The sequence below is a fragment of the Bombus terrestris genome, chromosome 12 (genome assembly GCF_910591885.1).
Source record: "Bombus terrestris chromosome 12, iyBomTerr1.2, whole genome shotgun sequence".
Taxonomy (NCBI): Eukaryota; Metazoa; Arthropoda; class Insecta; order Hymenoptera; family Apidae; genus Bombus; species Bombus terrestris.
Window position 1 is genome coordinate 9,515,005 of NC_063280.1, and position 26,889 is coordinate 9,541,893.

Genomic DNA, 26,889 nt, shown 5'->3' on the forward strand with positions numbered 1-26,889 from the left:
AATTCTCTATTACTATGTATCTGCGAATCTTGTGCCGGTTGCTTGGTCACTCTCCAGTTATAAACGATATCGCGAGGTTCGATCTATTGCCGGTTCGCTTGCGCGAATTCTTAAGAAGACCTTTGTCCGGTTAATTCGATACCGGTGTACCGTGAATTTCCATCGAAATTCAACGCTCTCACCCTCACCCCTTTATCGCGATCGGCCAACGATACCGCTCGATTCGAGCAAAGCGATACCATTGCAATTAATTTGCGACGATGCAAAGCCAAGATTCGCCCATTTCTCTGATTAGACGCGTAAATTTTGGGAAAATTGTTCTATTCGTTTCGTTCGCCATCTTATTTTACAGATAAACAATTGCGTGACGTTGACTCTTTAGGTAAAAATTCTCTGAGAAAATAATTCTTTTATCCATCGAACGATCGATCTTTAAGATAACGTATCTGCATTTTCGATTCGTCGTCTTAACGACTGACTGATTTTGCAACGAGTTTCACTTTCTCCCGTGCTTTCACCCTGAAAGACACGTTTTGCCGCCCGACTACAGGCTCGTCGATCTTCAACAGAGAAACGACTCCCCTACCGGGGTTAAATACTGATCCATCAACAGATATCACCAGCAGATACACTTTCTAATAAGCGGGGGTTCCAATCATCTGTGTTGTTTCCACGTCGAAGCTACGATAGCTCTTTCACCAAGGAGGGTTGAGAGAATATCTCTTTTCTCGGACAGAACGATCGCGTTCTTCCTGTTCGTTGAACAGTCGATAATATTTAATCAAACGTTGGTTTCATGACGTGAATTTTCAACTATTTATGGTATCGTAAATATCATTTATCATGTATCGTGAATAAAATACTCAAAGTATAATATCTACTGTTATTTAACGAGTTTAGTTTTCATCTCTTTAGTAGCGTCGATGTAAATACGAATCTGTACGAACATCCGCAGTCTAACAATACCATTTGGCATAATAATTCGTTAGCAAGTTACATCCACTGGATTTGTCTTTCTCGCGTTAATATTTTTATAATATCGACGATTACGAACGCAGTGCAGTATCAATAGGTTTAATAACGAGGTGCTTACCTTTGCCAGATTTATTTGGCGGTGGCCCATCCCGATTCCATGGCGGGTCTCCGTGACCCGAGAACTCGCGAAGTTTGAGGTACGAGATGGTTAGCCTTATTATAGAGGCTTTGTCCAACTGGGAGGTAATAGCCGCCGGTAATGGCAGCATTTTCGCTAACTCGTAGAACTCGAAGTTCTCCTTCCCCCTTCGAGACCTGGCAGCGTCTCTGCTTTTTTCCTTGCGCAGCTCTAGGATGCTGTAACAGACAGAAAAGAGAAACGGGAGAAGGTTAGACGAGCAGGAATATCGTGGCACGGATAAATCAAATTCTTTTTGCTTCCTTCGTCTTTTTTCTCTCGCAACTTCGATCATGTTAAAATGTTCCCTTTCATACGACGTAGAACGGAAGGGATCGATTTTAATTTCGTAACGAGATATTCGAGACAGTCGCGAGCATGGTTCATCGCTAGATGAATTTTATTTTCCAAATATTTCGATGTTTAACGAAGCATGTTCGCGTTGTTCGGAATATTTAATTAATTGTTTGAAAAATGTAGGAAATATATCGTACAATGCTTAAGATAATTTATCAATTTCATTATTCATTATTTCATTACTAAGTTACACTTTTATAAATTTGATATCAAAGTGTCAGCGACAGGTTCGTATTTAGGTAACTATTTTATATTTTACTCTCATGGTGGTTTTATTCTCTTGTTTAATAAAACATCTTTCCGTTTATTCAGCTTTCGTTTTCTTTTATAGCTGATCAACGATGCCACAGGATTCGCTATATTCCATACAATGTTGGCGCGGATGTTTTTACAAGTTTACGACAAATCGAAGCGCGTGTAACCGTTTACGCATCCAGAATAGAAAGAATGTCCGATTCCTGTCCGAAATTCAATTACATATTTGCTGGTATCATAAGGTATTCGTTTCGCGTAGTCCTTCCGCAAGGACTCTCATACTTGATATGCTAACAACGAATTAACCATCTCTATTGGAATCGCGTTACAGCTATTGACCTAGAGTACGTAGTACCCCAGGGTGACTGTTTCTTTAACGACCCATTACGATCATGCGTTGGAAATCTGGACTTAGTTCCAAAGATAATTAATCATATTCTAATAAATTATAGTACGATCGTCTAAGAATCATAGTTGTTTAAGTCACTTCACAGACGTTAATCATAAAATAACGTTAATCTCTACGTCTGTGAGAACGGACTGAATTAATTATGAAGCTAAAGCAACCGCAGAAAAATTGAAACACGAGATCGTGAATTTAAACTCTTCAAAGTTTCGATTCACGCCACTACCACGTTCTGCTCGATTTTAATCAAACTCACGAAATAACGTTGGTGAACCCTTTCGCAAAACTACCCCATTCCTCCCCCGCTAGAATTAAAAGGCATGCGCATGTCGATTCATCGAATCGCACGGACGAAACGTCCTATATTAGCTAATTTTAAACGAAACAACTAATTGAACTAATACCGTGGACGATGTATCGACAGTTTGCAGACGGATAGGCGAGTATAGGCGTGGCGGCGCGAGCGGCTACGATCGTAGAGCAAACGCGCGGCAAAGGCGGCCACCCGCTCGGCCAGCATACATTATTCAAACGCTATCATGCCTGTGTTTGCTGACATGCCAGCCGAATGTATCTGGGTGAATGTCGACGTAACATTAACCACGCCCCGTGGACGGCCCCTCGATTCCGGTTTTGCATTTAAACATTAAACGCTGACCAATGGGAACGTAATCCGCATTATTCGAAACCCGTTCCTCCCTCTACTCGTCACGGTCATTAACCTTTTGTTAACCAGGGAGCAATCGGTCCCCATGTTCCCGAACGATCCATTCGTTCTATCCAAATGTTCGATTATCGTGGACTTACGCCTATGATGACCAGCGACGTATATTTTCGCGCGGTAGTGAAAAGGGGTGAAAATAAGTTCCGGTCCAACGGGCGTGAAATTATGGCAGAAACGAAAAATTATTGCTCGGCTTGATCCATTTGGTCGCGGGTTTTAGGATTTTTATAACGTTTTAGCCTGTTCAGGGATGAATCTTCTTAAGGCAAGATAGTGACATCTTTTTTTTCTTTTTTGCTATATTTTTTTTTATATTACACGTTCGACGAACGATTGATACCGATGATTCGGATCGTAATTAATAACGTGGTAAAAATTACACGAAACACTTGTATCGTATATTTTGATATTGAAGAGTTGTCGCAGCTAAATTATAGATTCATAATTTTATGAGGTGCTGGGGCGGTTAAATGAATTAAACATGGGGCGTTAATCCAGTTGCAGCCTTGAATGATCCTTAACAAACACCTTGACACACATAAAACTGAATATTTTCACGCGTTCCCCATTATTAATCTCTATTACGTAATCGATCGGGTCTATACAAACTCCTGGAATTCGATGTGCATTGATACAAGAAACGTCTCAAAAATTTGGAACAGCTTAAAGCTACCTACCGTGTCGTGTGCGTTTCCATGGAATTTTTGATAAAACGTAGAACGATTTCTCTCCAAATTGAACGGCCGTTAATTGCAAACATTCTCAGCTCGCAAAAGAAACGAATATCACCAAGATTTATCCCTGGCGATTAACGAAGAACGCGGCATCGACAGTTTGAAAAAAAAAGAAAAAAAAGAAGAAAACTCGCGGCAATTAAACGCGCCATTTAGCCAGGGCGGAAGGGTTACGAACAAGATGGGATTTTTATTAGGCTGCTATCGCGCTTAACGGCTGTAAAACGAGGATCCCATGGTCGCCCCTTTTCGTTGATCGCGCGAACGCCATCCGGAACACGACGTTGCCTCATTACAATGGTCTCTCCGCGTCGCTGAAAAGTCGTAAAGACTGGAAGAAGGGGTGGAAAGACCAGGCCGCCATTCGGTCACCGTCTTGTTTCCGCATTTTACAAGCGTCCCGCTACTTTCCATCGTCTCTCCGCACCCCCGAGACAAACGCGGCAAGAAGCTCCTTCTATTCTTGCTCCCACAGGGACAATCACCGGCACCATCCCCATTTCCTTTTCTCCGTCTTAGCGTTCGGTCGTAGCACGCGACGGATGAGAACACGAATTCGAAAACACGGTCGCGGTAGAAATTTCATTTGCCAACGATGCCACCGACGTAATTCTTTCTCCCGTTAGAGGAACCTTCGATGGTAATTTAAAGTTTCACCGGGGGGTGGAAGTTTCTTTTCGACGTTCTTTGAGACGAGAATGCGGCTGTAATTTACAGTTGGAGCATCGAAGGATTGGGCTCGGCAAAGTACGGTGAAATGACAGTTAAAGAGCGTTAAAGTGGTTCTTTATGCGAGAACCGATTGGATTTGTTTGGATTGGCTGTAAGGAGGTGGTTGATCTTTACCGGTGGTTTGCGGTCGCGTAGAGAAGAATCGTGGAAGTTCGTGAAGGCTGGGATCAAGTTATGCAATTTGCGATCGTTGGTGTCGAGACGAAGATAGAGAAAATGGAGAAGACGCGTGCTTTTCAATTTCGTGCAGTTGATCAATGTGGTTTCGGATGCTGTTTAATTATTGTTCGCGTCTATTTAGCGGAATAATATAACGAAATTATGCAATGCAATTTTTTAAGGCTTCGATGAATTTTTTACGAGATCGTCGTTTGGCCAGCATTTTAACGCGAATACGTGGGCGAGTGGTGCACCGTATCATTCGTTAATGCGGAATCCCATCGTTTTACCGTTGAACCAGCCTGTCGGACGAGCAATAAGCGAACGCAAAATTTTTTTACCGCTCGTATCGGTTCAAGGGTTCCGTTGGAATTTGGGATAGGAACACGGTCGCGCGCACTGACTTTTTACGACGGCGAATGCAGAAACGAGCGTGCTACGTGCATCGCATACGGGACCGTATGCAACGATGCTTACTAAAATGCGGGCACTCTGTCGTGAGTTACGTCAAACAGTCGCTCTACCACGGATCTGATCGTTTTCTTCTTGAATTTCCACCTGAGAAAAAATCGTTCAACTATGTTTTCGACGTGTAAATTTCGGCGAATGTCTCCGGTCGAAGAAATCGTGTTTGATTTTTACTCTTATTTTCGACGAAATTTTAGTCACACTTGTAGATGTTGAATCGCGCGAGTATCTATTTATCGAGAGAATTTTGCTATCTTCTCGTTCGTAAAACGATAATCCTAGATCAATGAAAGGATCGTGAATGTTTCTAAAATAATAGATACCCGAATGACAGACACGAAGAAATTACATTGACGATATCGTCTCTCATTCTACGACACAAAATTCTTAAATGGAAGAGACAAAAGATATAAAAAGATTGATAGAATCGTCGTGGCTTTATAAATAAAAGTATAGAGTACTTTTCCATCGTTTCTAGGTGAAACGCTATAATATACCATCGGACGTTTGTATCGCAGACGACTGCACGCGTTGCATAGCAATCGTGTAGTAGTCGCATAGTAATTGTACGCCTAATTGCGTATAGAGGAGAAATTCTGTACAATTTTAATAATCAATTGGAAAGTGGAAATGAGAAAGGCTGGCAGTCCTATGCGGGCTATTTCTTTTTTCTTCGTTGTCGAATCTCCAACGGTTTTAGGGAACAGAAAAAAACGGTCGAACTGAAACGATAGCGTTAAAAATACCATAATACTGGTATGATATAACAATAAAATAAATTGGCAAGTGAAATTTGTTAAAAAACTTTTACGGCCCATCTATTGGATTTTTGAACAGTCTCTCAATGCTTTCGACAAAACATTATTTTTGATAAATGTTTTCAACGATTCTATTCGTCATGCAAATCGCGATATCAATTGCGATGCGTTTGTTGTTGTTCGTGAGAATGCCGCGTCAGTGTTAACCGTGAATCATCTTTGAAAACTGCGTACTTATTTTATTTGAAATTCATTTTAAACGTAGTTTATTTCTAACACCTTGCAAGGCAAGACTGTTGCCTGCATTCGAATTGCAAAAAAATCTGCAGCCTTAATCGCTGCTCGTTGTATGTTAATGCAACGAAATGAACGATACCTTTTCAGAACGAGACGCCTCAGGCTTTGATCGATACCTACATACCGAGAAAACATAAATGGAAAAATATTTTTCTCCTTCCATCTGGGATCTTACATTCCTTCGAGTCGCAATCAACATTGAAATTTAACGCGAAATATGTTAGAATCGAAGATCAAACTAAATCCAAGTAATAACATGTTACTTATCTTATCAACTTGTAAAACATCTTCGCAATCTTATACCAAAGTGTGCGATCAACTTTGGAAAAAATCAAACGCCACGTGACAAGTTTAAATTATCTACTAGCTTAGATCTAACTCTTGGAAAAACTATATTATTTATAGAATGTTTCGATGTAACGCTTTCCCTAAAACAATGTGACTGTTATAAAAGATCAATAACCTTTCCAAGATATCCAAGATATCAAATCCCACTGCTTTCGCTTTCGCGTATTTTAAGTTAGCCCGGGGTCAAAAATTAACTTCGATATGATCAGGAAGAATTCCCTTGAAATCCCGAGAATCAAAGAGGTCGAAGAACACGAGCAACGCTGCCAACGTGGAAGAGGAATTCCGACGCGATCGTCGAAGAGCTTGGTCACGGAACGCGGGCCAAAGTGCGATTAGAGGCGGCTTCCGCTGCTGATTGTGCAAAGATAAAGGAAAGGGAGGCACGAAGGATGGGTGGCTAAGGTTGCTGCGTCCGTTTTTCCCCAGAGGTATTCCCTAGAAGCTGGCCAGTCTCGAACGAGAAGCACCGACGTGTCTGCAGAAGTGCGAAAATAAAATTACGCGGAACTTTCGGTCAAATTTGTTGAAATTGGGCGGCAGACTGGTCGAACGGGCCAAGGCAAGGGCTCCTCGCGGTTCCCATGGGACACGGGATAGAACGCTGGTGTGTTTCACCCCCGTGAGCCACGGCATAGCTATATCCGTAGCCATATCGTTGAAGGGTGGCAAACGCGCCTTGGACACATAAGGATCCTCGTGTTCTCGGCCGTGCTAAGTGCCGGCCATCAATAATTCAGCAGAGGATCCTGACGAGGTTATCGAGACGATCCTTTCGATCGAGGTGCCGCGCCGTTGGATTTTTCATCCGCCGATTTCTAGTTGCCTCAGAATTATTGATGATAGCCTCGAGAAGGTGGGGGCTAATTCTTCTTAATCCTGACGTTCACCTTCGGTCTGCATAAACCGAAATGGACGTTGCATCTCGATGGGTATTATTTAAATAACGTTCGAAACGTTCGAGTATTTTGCGTTTCGAACGGTTAAAAATATTCGCTATATAACGAGATTAAACATAAACGGGTGCTTGCATATGCATTTCATAGCTAACGTAGGCGACAGTTGCGAGTACGCTTGCTTTAAGTAGAATAGGACATCTTTGGTCAGACGCCAAATATGCGAAAACTGAATGGCTTATGGAAGTTTGACGCATCGAAGAATCATTCGTTTGATCGAATGTCGATAGTATGTTAAACCATTATACGTTCCTGTAGTACGTCGATGATCGTTCTATCTAATGAAATTTCAAGAATCAACGAAGCTAGTTCTAGCAGAAATGCGATCACCATTTGTGAAGATTGTTCGATCTCGAATCTAGAAAATTTATGCATTCATCGATACTTAACGAAATTTTCAGAATCAACGAAACTACGACGTGCCTATTAGAAATGTACCTGTTATCCGTGAAAAGCGTTTCTCCCGAAATCTAACAAATTTATACATCCACCAAACTCACTCTCGACGATTTTTCTTCTCGACAGAGTTTCAAAAGCCAATAAAACTAAGGCGCAGAATGATTCCACACGTAATAATTTTAATTTTATTTTATTCACGGGTTTGTGTCCTTTAGGTGTTCAAAAATCCACAGTAAAAAATAACACTGGTGTTAAGAATAATACTAAATACCGCTGTACAAAGTTTAGACAAGTGTACGCTGAAAAATATTATAAATATAAATTATTTGTTATAATTAAATCATATTCAATGAGATTTTCTTACATGGCAGCAGAGAATCGAAGAATAAGCCTACTTGGTTCGCGTATTTATTCGCAGCACTGCAAATTCTGGCAACCGTATCGGTGTGACCGAATCTCGACCTAGAAGCCGGCACATAAAACAAGGGCACGTGCTTGATGGAATGGGAATGCACGTTTAAAGTTAACCGAGCCTAACAAACGAAGGCTATTGGTTTTATTATTTATAGTATCGCGCAGCGAGAAAACGGGGAAAAGAGCGAGCAATTAGCAAGCATCGAGGGAATTATGATGGCCGGGCGCGGTAGGCCGACTACTCGGGCTAATTCAATTAAACAATTCATTTGCCGGTCCGAAGCACCACCTGAGGGCACGTCCCATTCCCGTCGACGCTTCTCTCCGCGTCCGCGTCCGTGTGTTCCGGTCCAAGTGTGCGCCGATATGGAGGAGCGAACGTGAGCTGGAGAAGGACCAAACTTCCCTACCCGTTCCCGTGGGAGTCGTAGCCTCGCGCTACAATACAATGCTCCTAATGTTACGGCTCCAGTTTCGACATAATTTTCTTTCGCGGCCCTTTTGGCTATCGGATGCCCGGCCTTTTGTACCACTTCGACAAAGAAAATGTCATTTCCGGTGGCCGGCTCGATAACGAGGGAAAATTCGCAGGTCTCCAAAGTTGTTGTGAACGTTACCCGTTTCTTACGTTTCCACGAACCTTTGATACATCGTCTTATTGATAAAGGAAATCTTTTTAATCGAAAGATTCCCCAGTTGCTTTCGACACGGTTGACAACCGTATAATCGTATTTGCTGTAAATTAACGTTTGAATATTTAGCAGCAAATCGTGGGAAATAATCGAATCGTATGGCTACGTGCGACGCAGACTACATCCACGGTTCTCGAATCTTATCAAACTCAAAGAGAAACCATTCTAGAACGCAGTCTAAAGCACGCGAAACCATGTACAACGTTTGCAGAGCATCCTTTAGCCGCTTCTAACGTATCTACCTGGCAAAATCAGCGACCAGCCGTCCGCTAAGAGCCGCGGTTCAGCCCGAATTCTAACCTATTCGAGTGAAACGTGGACGCAAAAGGGCCCGCTGTTGGAAAAATATTTCGTCCACGGCTCGGCGGTGTCTCAATGAAACCCCATCCAGCATGGGCACGAAGAAAACGAGCGAGTCGCGGCGAGTCGTGGAAAAAGAGATGGTGGAAGCAAGGAGGAGGGAAAAAGAGACAATACGATAACCACTAAATTATCCCAGCACATCCGGCGATGTAAATCACGAGGTAGTCGCGCGCATCAGCGTACGCTGCACCGACTAGGAGAAAGGAGGAGTAGAAAAAAAAAATGAAAAAAAAGAAGAAAAGAAAAAAGAAAAAAGAATTAGGAAAAGGAGAAACAAACGGAGATGAAGAAAGAAATCGGGAAGACGGTATGAAAGACAGAAAAAGCGTGGACCTCCGAGGTATACGCGTATAAAGGCACGTATATAGAGAGGTACACGCGTATATAGACACAGGGAAGAGGGAAACGGAGGGAAAAAGAGACAGAGAGAGGCCGGATAGAGAGACAGAGGGAAGTTGGTTCTTGATGACGCGCAGATAAGGGAGGGCTTAAAGTCTACGTGATGTGGTTCCCGATGCGTCCGGGCGGAGGTCGAGCCTGAGAACTTTCGGTAAACGTACTCGGAGACTCGGACGAAACGTAGCTTCTCCCTCTGCCGGAAGAACCCCTTTTGCATTTTCGATAGTGGCCACGTTACGACCCGACACACGCTCGATATACTTGATCGTGCTCCCCGGTACTGACCTCCGAAAACTAGACGCCGAGGTGACGCGCTTGATTCATCCCCTTTCACTCGGGACATCTATCGGTCTTTGGGGTTGTTACTTGGGGGTTTTTGCTACATGCGTTGATTCCACCCATGGTGGTGTCTTGAATTTTCGAACGAGACACGAAAGCGAATGTGTAAGAGGGAAACTCTGAATCGCGGTTCAGCTGTAATTTCAGGGATCTTTTAAAATGTTCGAAGTCTTTCTTTAAAGACGTTTTCTGTCTCGAACGTTAGAGCCAAGGATAAGAGTAAACGGTAGTAAGAAAATTTTAATTTGCAGTCGAGTTGTAAGAATCGTAAGAATTCTTGTTTCGAGTAATTTTATGTTACGTCAACGATTTCGAAGCGTGAAATCTGGCGTAAATTTAGAAACGATTCAAAGTGTCTGTACTGCATACGAAAAAAAATCCTGTTTGACTTCCTGTCTCGAATAATCATCGACGGTTTGACGCATGAGGAAAGCTGGAGTCTAGTCTCCTAGGGGTCTCACGTTCACAACTTGCATCCGGACATTCTCATGTCCCTGCTTCCGGGAACGTGAGGCCCGTAACGGCAACACCCTCGCCAAACTCAGGCAGAACTTGCGGTCACTGCTCTTTGTCCTAGTATGCTTTTATTTGATAACGATAAGCATGTGGGTAAGACGTTACCTTGAGATCGAGCAATATTCGAAAAATAGCAGAATGAAATATTAGATAGCTGCGTTTAACGAAAAAGCACAAGGAAATATACTATCGTACAGTGATTAATCGTAATTATACACCGAGCATTCTGGAAACGTCGAGTATGAAAGTGAAACGTGACTGTACGTAGTCAGACGAAATATTAAGCTTGATATTATCAATCTAGTCATTAACTCGCTGAGCTACAATTATAGGAGCATATTACTCGAAAATTTTTATCATCCACTTACTCGATTAGTCGAATAACAACTTTTAACTTATCGCTTCTATCTATCTTTAATTTAGTCAGACAATTCCAGTCCTATTCTACTCTCAATATACCTACCACGTGTCAGAGTGAATTTTCCCACAATATTTTCCATAAATTATTCAATTATTCTCGTTAGACGAACGCTGTTGAATTCTTATAAAACATAGTTAAGGAAGATTGGATCAAACACTACGACTGGTCAAATGTGTAAAACAAATCAATTACTCTGCGAACAATCATAAAATTCAGTCAATGAAGTTATTAATAAGCCATTACAGTGGTTGATATGACTGTAAACGATCAATTGAAGGATCAAGCAAAGAGTTGAAATAAACCGATCTTCTAGATTCTAAACAGATCTTCAAGAATTCTACTTATGCAGAACTGAAATTGTCAGCAACTTCTGCAAACGTGGCTGGTGCTACCTTCCAAACGAACAGTTTAAAAGAAATTCAACCGTATGTATCTGCGTCAAGCGCAAAGATCAAAAATCAAATGAAATCCCCGCAGCTGCAACCTCGGTTCCAATCAACCACCGTCGGTTTCTCGGCATCTCAAGGACCGATCCTGCGATTCGTCCTGCATTAAGGCACTTTCATCCCTCCTATGGCTACCACGGTATGTCTAACTATGCGCGCAATAACGGGGCTGAAGTCGAGAGTGGTGATCGGATCCGTAGAACGAACAGCGAGGAATAATGGAAAGAGGGCGGGGTTGAAAATACGAAGGTAGTGTTGACGGCTCCCCGGGATGCCCCGTCAGCATCAGCGTTCCTCTCTAATCGTATCGGGTTTACTGCCGTGGCGTGACGTACTCATCTGTACCATCGGTTTACCAGCCTTCAACCCTCTGTACCCACCAACGCCACCCATCACAATTCCCATTATCCACTCGCTGTGACAGAGCTCTCTTGGGACCAGCTACCGGCGACGTTATTTCACCGAGGGATCCGACGAATTCTTCTTAGGCAGCGTAGCTACCTGACCGACCACCCTGTCCACTTTGACGAGAATGCGTCAAAATAGAGATTCCTTGTCTGCTTTCGACGTCCAAGTGATTCGACGGTTTATGGAGTAAAACTAATCCGAATCGGAGCGGTAGAATCGTAAAAACTCGAGTGAGAAGCGAGATACAGAGATTTTCGTTCGAAAGATGATTGTTTAAGGGATGGTTTTTGGAAGATTGGAAGTTTCGTCGTAGAAAGTATCCGGTCGCCTTTAATTTAGGTAAAATTTTGCCACGCGTTGTTTCCCAGCAACAACAGTGTTTTATTACGATCATTATCGACAGTGTCTCCTCGATGGATATTATAGTAGTCTTGATATATCGTTCGCTATTCGGTTTGGTATAAGATTCAATAGTCGTATATTCAATAGAACAGATGTTCGCATTTTATAGACGAAGAACGAGTTCATATCTTTTGTGTTTTATCGATACTGATGAAAAGAGAATGCAGACAAATGAAGAACGTAATTTTTCGAAATTCCAGACCAAGAAGAAACAGACGAGTGACGGGATGAATGAAATACCGTATCAATCATTATTCAGTCTTAAATGGATTCAAGCTGAGAAAAACAATTAAACGCATATACAGCGAGCAAGGTTTGTAGTTCGTTGAAATTCTACAAATGAATAAGCCTTTTGCGAAACTAGGCGCAAACGGAAACGGCTTTTTTCCGCTTGTCAGAGGTCGAATTATTAGGTTGATAATAGCAGCGCGGAAAGAACACAAGGGGAACGATATTACCCTATAAAATCATATCTCGGCCGGCAAAAAACTCGGGTGGCTGATATTTTCGGCCACTTTACAGCCTCGTAAAGCTTCATTACAATCGTTCGTACGCACGAAACATAATCGAGATCTTCTCCTTTGCCAACCTGAAATTTGCGCTATTCGCTATACGAAAGAGAAAAAGGAAGAAAAGAAATAAACAGAAGCAGAGGATTCTCTCTACCGTTTGATTTTAATTAATCATCGCCATTCCTTTAATAGCTCGTGACCTATAATTTACGAATATTTGAACATCGTGTTTCGCAGTCCAAAAGAATGTCGAGGAAGCAAGAAACACGTTATTTCCACGCGTAAAAGATATCATTACGCCATTTATACGAAGATCGTGCCAATTAGCAGGGAAAAAGGATGACTGGTCCTGCTCCTAATAACTGGCCAATTACGTAACTGCGTTTGTATCGGTAATCGTGTACCATTTTTATATATTGCCGAAATTGTTAACCTTTGTAACACGACCACTTTCCTTCCGGATCCTCGTTCAATTTTATTTTCTTTTTTTTTTGGGGGGGGGGAGAGGGAATCACACCTCGTTGAATTTGACAATTTGAAAATTGGACGAATTCACAGACAATGTTAGTACAGTGTTACCGGAAAATGAGGATCACTCGCGTGGCAAATAAAATGAAAATTATAATAGAATAATAAGTAACAGAATCAGCGCTATTCTGTGTAAGGAGGATGCGTGTTCTGAAGAACTGCACCGACAAACGAAACACGTGAAAACCGAAATACATACTGTCATAAGAATCTACGAATATACGAAACTACCCACATATTTAATCGTGATGATGTTTAAATCCGTCAGAACACGTATCCATTATAACCATAAATTTTCAAATCAAAATGATCTGCGATTGTCGTTTCATCGATTTCAATCGAATCTACACGAAATTAGTTTCACATCAGGGAACGAAGATGAAACTCTTGCGGATCGATGATCCACAGGAAGATCGAATCCATGGGATACATCGTGGGCGTCCAGAAGCATTTGGACGCAGTCGTTCGTTTCCGGCGCGACGAACGAATGGCGGTGCCGCGTTATGCAATTTCGTTTATAAATCGAAGTGAAAACTGGATTTACTGGTACTCCTTTGTTCCGTGGGTTCCGCGCGACCGCCATTAAAAACTCGTGGTTCACGTATGCCAGTGAAAAAAAGAGGAAACAGAGGATACGTATGCAAATTGATGGATGAAGCAACGAAACCGCGGATATTCGATTCTCGTTGCAAAATTCACCTTCGTTACCATTTTTTTCCCTCCGTAGTTCTACGTCGTTTCATTATTCAATCAGTGTTCGACTGATTTCTTTTCTCGATTTCTCCTTCGACAAGAATAAAGAATAGAAGAAAGATAGATGGAACGTTCGATCGAAGTAGGAAAAAAATAAAGGAATATTCGAACGCTATCACACCGTTGGTGCGAGCTCTCCAACGAAGACGGTGATTGATAGCCTGATAAAAATTCGACATCCTGCGCGCGAGGAATGATTTACAGTTAGAACATCAACTTTATAGCGCACTATTTACAGCATAGCCTCAAGTGACGTCATTGTCGCTCTACGTATGTCACATATTAATGTCTATCGTTGTCTGAATCGTAACGTCGAGACGACGGACGAAGACGACGTTGAATCGACGGGGAAATCGATTGCTCGAAGAAGACATTACTCGCGCGCTGGCTGGACACCAGTGGAAATTTGTTCGACCTGATTCTCGATGCACGCAGTGTTTCTAGCTTCGATATTTAGAATGCTTAAAAATGTACGAGAACGAAGAAAATCAACAGAAAGAAACAGAGAAGGATGAAGCATAGGAGGAAATATAAATTATACAGTTACTAGACAGTTTTTCAAACGAATCGATACGATGGATATTATTAATTCAGGTTTTCAGAAGTCGCATATAAACTGGCAATTTCGTTATTTGGATACACGATTAGAATCCAATTTCTCAAGAAATAAATTATTTACATACGTAAGATTATTTGTTACACAGAAACGGCATAAATAATCGTTTCACGGTTGATCAGTATAGGTTTTGAGCGATTGGATTATCAGACGATTGAGAAAAACTTCCAGTTTGAACGAAGTCAGAAATACTCTGTGCATCGATTGAAATTTGATACTTTTTAATAAGAAAGTTTTGTATATGTAAAAATGTATCGACTGGGAAACTATCATGTCTTTCCTTAACAGATAAAAGTCGTGTTGAAGTATTTTATGGTTTATGGTTAAGTGATCGAGTAAATCGTCGCGATCTACCTCGAGAGAGCAGTTTGCTACGCATCTCTAGCCCTTTCGCTGCTAGAAACCGATAAGTGGCACAATTTATCGATGAATTAATGAAATATCATTTTAGTCCAACCTGTTTTCTCATACGAGCATAAAATGTGATACAATATGACCTTGTATAATGCACGCTGTACCCGATCATCCGTCATACAACTTTCACGAAATCATTTGTTAAACGCATCGTTATAGAAAGCTCTAGAAACTTTGTTTTATGTAACATACTGCACTTGATTTCGCGATATCAACATCCTTGAAAAATATCCAATAATATAATAATTTATTACATAGTTCCACAATGACTGTTATATTGCGAACCAATGCTACTTTAGATTTGACAAATATCTTGGTAATCGTGTAGTAACTACACAAAGAATCGAAGAATCCCGATTGGTAGTTCTATTGCAAAATTAGCTATCAAACCATACACAGTAACCATTTATTGTTCTCTTAAACAAAAATAATTAGACAAAGATATATAGGTGTATGTGATAATCGAAGTTTCCTTGATTACTTCTATGCAAGCTTGACAAAATCTTCTCGTAACCCTTTACGAAATTCAAGGACTAGTATTCATAAGACGAGTGACAAATTACCGCGAACATCTTCGTCGACGGCGGGAAAGGGTTGGACCTGTCTGAAAAGGGTCGCACCTCCTCCACGAACGCAGACACGCGTTTCACCCCTCTCGCGATTAACGCTCTCGTCAGTTGCGAGGCGACAAATCGAAAACAACGTTTCCCCTCTTGTTCGCCAAAGCTACCAACCGTTCGTCGATGGATCCTGTCGTCGCGACCCTTTCGTTTGCCCGGAAAACAATGGCGATTACGGGATCTAAACGACGACCCCGTCACCCGTTTGAGGTATCGTTTTCCAAAGGGTCATCAACCGGCAGGAATTCAACCCTTGTTGGTTCGTTCGATCCCACCCCTACCGTCGCATCGAAAGGGCTAGGTAGATCGTAACGTCGGAATAAGATTATTAACGTTAACTACTAATAATTGTAAGACGTCTATTAAAATATACGATAGTAAGAAAAATAAGTATAAGAGAAACAACATGCCCTGGCTCGAGGAGAGGACCCTGACTCTGTTTGTACGGGACACAGAGGTCCGCCGGTACGAACCAGGAGTGCGTGAACGCGGGGTTGATGTTGAGCGCCCCAGCGGCCCCTTGATGGGGTCCGCCGACATCGACGCCGACACCGACACCGACCCCGACCGGGCTTTGTCGTTGAAAGCCCCCATAATCCATGGCCATCTGATACGGCAACATTTCTCTTTCTTTTTCTATCCTCTCTTTTTCCTCCCTTTTTCTCTTTTCCTTCCTATCCCTCTTTCTTTCCTTCTCTTTCCCTCTTTCTTCTTTCGTTTCTTCGTTCTTCTGTTATCTTCGAGATTATCGTAGGTCACTGTTTGTCACACTGCCGCGTGTCGTCTGTCGAGTACACCACCAGGTAGACAACAACAAGTTCGCGTTCCAAACGCAACAACACCAAACAACAAGCGGTCACACCAAACGAAACGATAGTCACATTCTATCGCGCATCATCGTCCATCGCGAGTCCCGTCCTCTTCCCGCGTCATCGTCGTCGAACCACCGGAACGTCGTCGGCATCGAGGGTTGTTCGCACGCGGTTGTTCGAACTCCGAAAACCGATATACCGTATAGAAGTGAAACGAAAGGAACACCACCGGGTCGAATACGCGAGTACGTGTATCGTTGTCCGTGTCTATATGTGATACGACGTGAGAGCTCACGCGCGCGCACGTGCGTGTCAACAACTCTAAGCTCTCGGACTCTCGCGTCGTGGACCAGCTGTTACGGGTCCTCGTCGACGGGACGGTCCCTTCGATCGCTCGAATCACGCGCCCGATGTACGCCACGGACGTGGGGGTCGCAGACAGCTAAACGGCTGCTTCGTGACCGAACGACAGACTAGACCGGACTGTACCGGCTGTGTAACGTGAGCCGTGTCGCGAGCCCTGTCGGGGCAAGCGAGACAGATCTCGTTGGCGAGAAAAAGAGCGAGAAAGAGGGCGCGAGAGCGTGCGCCGAGTGGCGGGCGGTTCGGCCCCGCCCACGACAGGGTGGTTCGACAAATCGCGAGCCGCGGTCACGCTCTGTTGCCACGCCTACCACCGCCGCCGCCGCGACACCGACACGGCGCACTCTCTCTCGACCTGCTTGCGTCACTGCACCCTTTGTTGACAGACAGAGCGGCCGTGCGGCGAGCGCCGCACACAGTCGCGGTCGCGGTTACCTCGGTCGCCGCGTAGGCCCCGCCCACCGCCACTAATGACATTTGCCGGATGGTTAAGAGGTCGGCTCGTATACCTACGAACCTGGGAGAGACTACCTTGTCGCGAGCCAAGGGCGACGTTCCCCGGAAGTGGCCCGTAAGCGAGCCACGTGCGCGCCTGCCGATTCTTAACCCTTGCCGTGTCATGCAGTTTTCACCGCTTTCGCCGACGAGCTATCGTCCGTTGCTGCCCGGTTTTTCCGTTTTTTCCTCTTTTTCTCCTCTCCGTCCTGCTTTAGTTCAGAAAGTGCTTCGAATCGACGAGAATAATCTAATTCGCGTTATTCGGCAGCGGCATAGTGCGCTTCGTATCGATCTTCCGAGGAATGAATGGACGCGTTGGGATACCTGTTTTCGTTCTTTTCTCTCCTTTTTTCAGCCGCTTGTTGTGACGCTGTCTTTCTTTTTTGCCTTTTACCAAAATCACGTGTTTTTTGGAGCACGCTAGTTCCTTCTCTTTTTTTTTTTCGTCGCAGTCTTTAGCTGCCATTGTTAAAACGGTCACGTGGGAGTTGTTCGACGCTCAAATTGCATCACGAACGGGCTTTCTTTTTGTTTTCGAAGCGTCCGCCGGTATTGATGCGTTGAAATACCTTCTATCACAGAGATCGTGGATCTAGTTATATCCCATTGATTTTTAAGAAAATAAGCAAGATCATTTTCTTCGATATCTGCGATCGAAGCCGATCATAAGGTAAAAAACGTAGATCGTGATTTTAGTACATTCAACGCTCTAAAGTTACTTCGCTCTCTATAAATAGCATTTCTAGAACATCGCATTGGATAAATTTTCAAACACCATGCACGCTCGTTCTACTGAATAGAAATCGCAAGGTTGCGCTAATAGAAAATAGGAAGCGTATTCGATACGGCAGAAATAACGTGCGTTGTTATTTCCGTTTAACTTGGGAGCAACGGCGAAACGACACAAGACACGGCGAATCGGCCCTGTCTCATGGTTATTCATAAACCGCGACTTTTTCTGTTACTCAATCGTCGATTCGATCGTCGATTTATCTCACGCAGCGTCTTTATGCAATTATGCCGGAGAATGCACGACACGTAATAAAATAGCCGAGAAATCGATACGAAATGCGACACGAACGGCGAGCAAAATCGCCTCGTCAGACACCGGTGAAAATAACCACTACGCTGCGTTATTTCGCGTTTCTGCCCGCAAGGTGGGAGACTCGCTACACGTGTAATTGACTGCGGCACCCACACCCTTCCTTGACGCCATCTTTCATTTTCATTAGTTGCGTAGTGCTATATACTGTTCGATACGCTTCTTCCGTAACTTAATGCTAGAATTATACGATAAATATATAGTATAGTATACGTAGTATAGTAGTTCACGAGAAAATATATTTATCTAAAGTGTTAAAAATTGTTCAAGTACCTAGCAGAGTTTAGGTGATCGAAGAACAAATCAGAACAGTAAAACAGACTAGGGGTGTTTACGCAGACACGATTAAAAAGATTAAATCAATCGAACATACTATAACGTGTGCATGCACCGATGACATCCGCGGTCTAATCATAATGCTTACAGACGACATTAACATACCGTGATTGGCCTTTGTCCATGACTAAGGCTACGGTGACTAAGAAAAATTTTAAACCGTTGATAAATAATACACTTGGTAGCTTTTTCTAGTTCTACACTGCAGAATGCCAACTTCTCCATACACGTTCATTAGTGCCTTACAATTACCTATCCTTGAACTTCCGAACGCATCTTTCTACCACCCTGTACGTATCCACCTATAATCTCCCAAGAAACACAAATTCATATCCACGATCCTCGTCAGCTGCTTCCCCTTCGCGATATCCAAGACACGAGCAGGTTAATCGAGCAAGGGTCAACGTTGCGTTAACAGCAATATTTGCTTTTAACATCGTGGCTGTAAAAGAGAGTTCCACGAGAATTCGCTCGATATTCTTCTCGTCGCAATCTTTTCTACCTAGATTGCTGTAATTTTATGAAATTTAAAAATCTCGAAGCATCTGTAACACCACGATAAATTATCGCTTGATTCGTAACGGGTTAACAATCAGGCAAACAACGACATACCTTTCAGCTGTAGTCTTTCCCTAAAAGTGGAATTCGTAGACAAGAAGAGTCGCGACGTACCGAAGTTAATTCGTCGAATATGCAGTCAGGTTTGTCTCGACCCTAAACCCGAAGCTAAGCAACAAAAGATTTCTCAACTGCTATTTTTCTCCCGAAGCGGAATTCAATCGTGAGCAACAAGCGTCGCGTCGTTAAGGGACTCGAGCCGGCCGGGAATTAATTCATCGAACATCCAATCAGGCTTTTCCCGGGAACGCGAGGCGCGACGATCGCGGCCTGTGCACGAGAAAGAATCGTGCGGCTGAGGATCCGTCCGTGGCTGGGTGCAACGAGCGACCGGTACTTAGCATGCATCCCCCGATACGAAGGATTCCTTATTGTATCGTTGCACGTGAGCGTAATGCACAAATATGAACTTAGCTGCGGGCTCGTTCCTCGTTCGAGTCTCTCTCCTCCGCGTTCGGTGATAACTCCGTCCTCATAATCATACATATGGATGTCCCGTGTACGTTGGTTGTTCGTCTCTCTCGTCTGACCAACGCGCCGTGTGTCTGTTTACGCGACGAACAATACGAACGAGGCATTGTTCCTGGCCGGTCGAGTCTAGGCGATCGGTAACGAGGCAAAACGGGGCGATTTCTAAGCATCGTAGACGCGATCGTTAATCGGTATGCGAGAAAGAAAGAGATAAGCGGGAGCTGTTCCGACGAAGTTCGGCAAGAACGGCTTCCAGGAAAACGTTTTCTAAATTGTCTATCGTCTACGTGGCTTATTGTGTTTCAGAGGTAGCGTTCGTCGTCGAGGACGAGACAATAGTGTTTTCTCTAGCTTTTCCTATTCTTTGCATAGGTATGAGTAACTATGATTAGAAGTTGAAGTACGTAAGCATAGTTCGATGGTTCATCGATTTCATGACTTTACTATGCATTTACTGTAATTCCACGTACTTTATAACGACTTGCTCGCAGAAGTATCGAGACAGATCCTAATCTTCCAACGAACCGCTTTTCTATCGAACTCCACGTTTCACGTTTTCTTCTCTGCTCTCTAAAAATCTATACGAAATAAAATAACTCTAAAAATCGATGCGAAACGACGAAATAACTAACGCGACGCGTAACTCGAACCACTCACGTACCGTACGTCTATTCGTCTAACTTGGATCCGTTTTACGGGAACGATGGCTAGCCGCGACCTGGAACAGTCTTCTTGAATCTCGGATAATATCACTTTTATGCGCGTAGCGATCGGTATCTAACCCTTTCGAGGGCCATGCATCAGCGCGAGCATAAACGTCGGCCGGGGGGTAAAGAAGGGCCCATAAAATCCGCCCTCGCGGACGCGATAAGAGTTATCTCCGTTCTCTAATTGAAAGTTAATTGGTCCGGCGGTTTAGTCGGCCGCGATGGAAGCCGACCGTTTGCCAACTAGAGACGCTTGAACCCCAAAGCCTAGGGGCGGCAATTTAGCGAATTGCGCCGCAGCTACAATAATGAGACCCTATCTTATGGTGTTCCACGGCGACACAGCAGCCCGGGACCATACACCACGCGTTCAACCACGCCATACACACCGGCGACGAGCAACTCCGGGGCGGCACTCTCCAGCCACGAGTAACACGTATTACCTACCGCGTTACGTGCCACGCCGAGTCCTCCCACGTGCTCGTAATAAACCGGCCCTCTTCCTTCGCGTAATCGAGAATTTCCGACAAACACGTACCGCGAACCTGGCCTGGTACGCTGCTACGGTAGGTAGGTACATCGCATCATCGCTGAGATTGCGATCGGCCCATCGGAGCAAATGCTCCGCTTCCTTGCACGTGTCCTCCGGGTTCGATATGAAAATTCGGCTTTCGCTCGCTGGTGAAAAGGTTCCAGGTGAACATGCTTTTGTACCTTTTCTTCTTTATTCGGAGAGTTACAGCGTGTTCGTTGTTTTGGGTTTTGGGATTGGCTAAGCGAAGATGGGACCTCGTGTAGTTTTGCAACGAAGGCATTGGATTTGAGTGAAATTTTCGTGTGTTTCTTTCTTTTTTTTTGTTTTGGTAGAATGTCAGTAGGGCTTGCATTTGGAAATTTGGAATTGGTTAAAAGGAGGCGAAAGTTTTTGTAGCTTCGCGGCGGAAGGCTTTGGTTCGAGTTACACGACGACGAAGAAAGGGATGAGAGGGAGTATTTGGTCTTTGCCGTTTATCCATTTGTGTGGATATTTGATAATATTCGAGTAATGATAGAATCTCAAGCAGAAGCAAGCAGAGAGCGTTTTGTATAAAAAAGTCTCACTTTTAATCTTTTCGTTCGTTGTAATAGAAACTCGCCCTGTTCTTCCTTATGAAAGCAGGAACGAGATTAATCGTTTCAGTAAAGATCTACTTGTTTCGCATTAAACTCACATTAAACGAAACGTTTTATTATACGTAAGAGAATTATGATCGAGAAATGATAGAAAATAGAAGTATCTGGTTGAAAGAAATATTATATTCGTTGGTAGAGGAAGATTTTATCGGAATATTTCGAATCGGTATAAATTAAACTGATTAATCGACGGTGTTTTCTAACACGAGTTCCAGAAACCAGATTTTCACGATTCTTTTAAAAAAGTTGCTTCTGTACGGAAAACCGCACAAATTTATGGCGTGTTTCCATGAAGACTGGAGTAAAAGTTTCGTGGTAAAGTATGATATAGTCTTGCTGCTCGGGCAAGATCGGACAAGAGATAATAATTGCTACGAAATGTCAAATGTATCAACGAGAATCTTGCTTGTATCTATCTTAGGCTAACAGATGAAAAGATCCTTTCGAATATTTTTAACGAGGATCAGTAAATTTATTAACGTATAGAAAATTTCATCGAACTATAAATTTTGATGTTCGTATTTGGATGGTTAAATAAATCTATTCGGAAATAATATTGACTAATCTGGCTATTTTCTAAAAGGAGTATTCGTCCTTTTAGTGTTAACACGAATAGTCTTAAAATTTCGTTAAACAAAAATTTGGCATTTAAAAATTTACGTCCCGGTAATAGAAAAACGTATTTATTTCGTATGCAGAAATTTCATACGTCGTCTGGAATGTCGATTTTCAAATGATGAAAGTATAATGTAGGTATACGTAAGCGAAACGCATTAAGAAATGTATCCGTAGACATTTTACGAGGGTCTCCAGGGATATTCAAATAAAGTTATCGACAAAACAAACAAGAATCAGAGACAAGCGATCTCGGGAAAATAACCGGATCGTCGCGTCTTATTCGACTAACAAATTAATCCGATTAAACGGATTGATTATACGAGGGTTGCGTGGCGTGTTGAGTTGATCGGGGATTGCCCGTAAAATTACAGTTGGGGTACAACGCTCGACACGGTTCCGTCACTGGAGAATACATCGACACCTGTAGTAAAATAAGCAACACGCGATCGAATAAATTAATTTAACTAATTTAATTGCAGCACTCATCGGATTTTATCTTTTCTGCTCGATCTTTCACGCTCCATAAAAGAAACACGAATAATCGTACATTTTAAGATATACATATTCGTAACGTTATTGTTTTACTCTACTCTTTGGTTTACGTAGTTGATCACTAAACTGCGAATATTTATACATTCAGATCTAATCTTACAAAAATGCACATAAGGAGAAAAAATATATAGAACGTCAGAAGTACTCGTCGTACATATTTAGAGCGTTAATAAAAATATAAATTTGCATAAACGTTCGCAGTCCGTTAATTCCTGTGACTTCTAACCTTATGACTTTATGCTCGATAAATTCTAAAAACTTGGGCCAACTTGCACGATTCACACGAACCTGTGAATCATCATAGATCGCCAGATTAGCTTTCATTTTTTGCAACGTTCGCCTGCAGGCCACGAAAAATGCAAAAGATCGGGGAATGTGTGGACGAGTTGGCAGGGTGGTGGTTGGTCGGTGGCTGTAATTTTTCAAATTGCAACGCAGTCGTTCACCCCCGACTTCTGCCCCGCGGACGGAAACGGCGATCCCCCCACTTCACCCTCGCCACCCCCTTCCCGCCCACGGATCCTCCCTACGTTTCCACTGGTACAAGGGGTGGCAGCCGGCTACTAACGAGAAACGAAGTTATTTGAGGGTTCTGCAGAAAGGAGTCGAACAATCATAATAATCAAGTGCGATTCGCGTTTATTGTCGGCGATTATTGCTTGCCACCCTCTTGGAAATTAAGCGCGTCGCTCTTCTTTAGCCGGAGGGTAGCTCGCTCTCGCCGATCCATAGATAAATAATAACAACGAAGCGAAAGGAACAGAGTTAAAGAGATACGAGGTGGTGAGAGAGTTTGGAGGAGGAATTTTTAATTGGCAGAAGTACTTGTTCTCGACGAGGTCGCGTGAAATTTCTAGAGATGGTTGGTTGAACTCATTAAGAATCGACGTTGCATTAATGTAACACTCCGTTCGCAATTTGTTCAATTCTCAGACTCGGCGAGTCTTCCGGATTTGCTTAATATTTTTTTCACTTACGATGATATTAACATTTTCCCCGCTTGTTTATAAATTACAAAATCTTCTTATATTTTCGATCGAACGAATATTCGGGGGATGTTTAAATAAAGGAGAAACAATGGCGTGAACGAGGCAGGAAGCTGGAAATACAAGAATAGATATCCCTTTACGTAGGGGAATGTAAGGTAGATTTAATGCTGGACTATCGCGCAGATAGGTCACGTTATTAGCATACTTGCCCCCGCATCCCTTTCGCATTTACATTTTCCAGGCATCATTTGATGTAATTGTACAAAGTAAATTCGCAGCGGCAAAGGAGTACCCGACTGTTTTCGAGTTTCCGCTAAACGAAATCAAGCTACAGTCTTGACAGCCTTTCCTTTACGCTCGGCTAATTCGGAAAACTAATTTGTCAAGCCAGACTCGTCGATCTTTATTCGCAGAAAGAATTAACGTTACAGCTGTCCTCTCAAAATTGTCACCAATTAAGATTATTCAACGATAAAAGTTACAATTTTTACCGTTTCAAAGTTGTTTGATGGCGAAGATAACGACGAAGATAGATCGATCAATTGAAACGAGAAAATAATAAAACAGATTATTTTATCTACATAAATGTACGCGAACTTGCTCTCTCCTGTCTCATACAACCTTTTTCTCCCACAAAAACACACGAATCACGTGACAAATCACGCGTTCAAATCGATATTACATCACCTAACAAATTATAATGCCGAAACTTGTACAAGAAAATCCATCAGTGAATGCGGATGTGACATGATCTTCGATCACGTGCCGCTTCCTCCGACCGCAACAACCGCACTTTGTCCCTCGTGCTCTCTTTCCAATTACGCTTGTCGCCGAAACAGATTAGCAAGATGAATTCTTCGTCCCCTTCCGTTCTCGCCGCGATATACATATCGTGTAATATTTTTTCCGCGTCGTCGGTGGAAAGAGAAGAAAGAAAAAAGCTTGGAGAAGACGGGGGCGTCTCGTGGTCGCGTCTCTACGAGAGCTACCCCCAACGAGCCACCCTTCTGCGTTACTTAATTATCCTTCGCCGGGTCTGTTCACCCCGCAAGGAGCCGATCGGTCTAACTTCGTTTCGCGACGACCCCAACGCCGAAATTATCGTCGGCCCGGTATTTGTCTAGGACCCTGGATTTTGTTAACGTCGTCGACGACTCTAGAAAAAGCTGACGGTCGAATTTCGGCCGATATTGTTGTAACTATTCTCGTTTTTACTCTGCTGCATTTTTCTCTGATCGTTTCATCGAACGTGCGTCATTTTAAAATTAGGAAATTACTGTTTTCACGCTTGAACTTGCTTGGAAATTATTTTGAAAAATCGCCTCGGGGGATATGCGTACTTTGCGATTGTTTCTTTCTTTTGTTTTCTTTTTAAAAAATATTAAACCTACTCAATTTAGCGTAGCGTTTCTTTCGTGATCGGCTATTCTCTGTTCGACCGATAAGAAGATAAGTATTTCCAAAAGGATTATTAATCTCACGTCTCGAGAAGTATGCAAACTATTCTTAACTTCTCGTTCAATTGACTCGACAATTAATAGCTTTTAATAACAAGATACAAACTGTTAATGCAAGATATATTTGCACCCATTACTTCTTTTTTCGTCTTTGAAACGTGCCCGATAAGAAGTGGCAGGTTCTAGAGGAAAGAGAAAGTTGCGCAGTGCCGTTATTTAACAAAGTAGGCGAAGCAGTGGAAATAGCAGCGCGTGGAGTGTACGAATGCGGTACAATGGGGCCATTTTAGGTTGAAATCTGGTCGATCGGCCAAGACCCGCAGTTGATTAGACTCTATTTACAGGAGGCGAGTTTAGCGGCTCAACCCCTCTTCCCTTTAGTCTATTTCGTCCCCTTTGCGGCAAATCAACCGGCATACAGAAGCACGGCCTTCTTCCAGCGCATTTTCCTAGCACAGCGCTAATTTCCACCGAAATACGGCTACGTTCGATCGACCGAAATACCCTTTGATGAGAAAAAGGAAACGAAAGGGGAAAGACTAACGAGTCACGAAACAAACAACTGTTTTGTACAGATTCTTCTCGAGATAAATAATATAAATTCTTTTTTTGCGACACGAATAAAATATAGAAAAACGTACAAAGATTTGATATTCGCCCTTTATAAAATTTCAAAGATATTTCAGACACTTGTGAAAAATGTCGAGGGACATGAGTTGTTTCGTTACAGCTAAGATCAAATAAATTTACAGCAGTCATCTTCGGACGTATGGTCACTTTAAAGTTAACAACTTTTAGATTTTAGAAAGCAGGTAATATACGTATTGTAACATTGCAACGGAAAGTATATAATTAAAGGAATATATAATATATTACCGTAATATGTCAGCGAATGCGTGTACGAAAAATCTTGCTGAATTTTAAGTTGTGCAATTAAAAACGAGTGAAACGAGTTCAATATTCGCTTCTACTCTTTCCCACGCTAAATTTTGTCTGGAAGTTATGTAATTCTCGGTATTGAGTTTTCATGGTAGGCTCTGCCACATAATATCTGATAGGTTTATGCCCCTTCTTTGATGAATTCAGTGTCTTTAGTTAGTTTACTTGAATGTTTCTTTTCCCTATACTTTTTCCTTTTAAATACCACGCTTTGACGATGAATGAATTATATATCTTAGTTGCTCCTAAGAAATTAATAAAAATTGAAAGCGATCGGTTTGCCTTCCCAGGAGATCGAATCAATCGGATACACGAATTTGATATGTGATCGTACTCTGATAACAGCACACTTCTAAACAGAATTCTATCGATCCACATGAACTAATTTCAATTTCACAGCCGACAATTTATTTTTCACTTTGAAAGCCGAACGAAACGCACGAAGCTAGGTCGCTTCGTAAGGAACGATTCGGACGAAAGTCCCTCGATGGAGAGGCATCGACGTTCCTTCCGGCGGGATAAAAGAAAAGTAGCCGTTTCAGAATGTGCGAACGCGTCGTCCGTACGAGGCCCCGTCGCTGTCACGAAATAGGGATTGGAGAACGAAAATAATAGGGTTCGACCCTTATCGGCGAAGCAATCAAATCCCCCTTCAGCAACACACT

General features: G+C 42.8%; 1 protein-coding gene across 11 annotated transcripts in view; it reads right to left on the reverse strand.

Annotated features, from left to right (window-relative positions):
- The window catches only part of LOC100643623 (protein trachealess), a 138,893-nt gene that overhangs the window by 12,712 nt on the left and 99,292 nt on the right, over positions 1–26,889 (reverse strand). For 9 of the 11 annotated variants that reach the window (XM_048410824.1, XM_020865705.2, XM_012314855.3 and 6 more), the window contains one exon: positions 1,094–1,332. In XM_048410824.1, coding sequence (XP_048266781.1) covers positions 1,094–1,332 — 239 coding nt within the window. Of the gene's footprint in view, positions 1–1,093; positions 1,333–15,999; positions 16,898–26,889 lie in introns of those variants that run through there. The other 2 variants (XM_003399655.4, XM_012314857.3) reach the window with 2 other exon arrangements.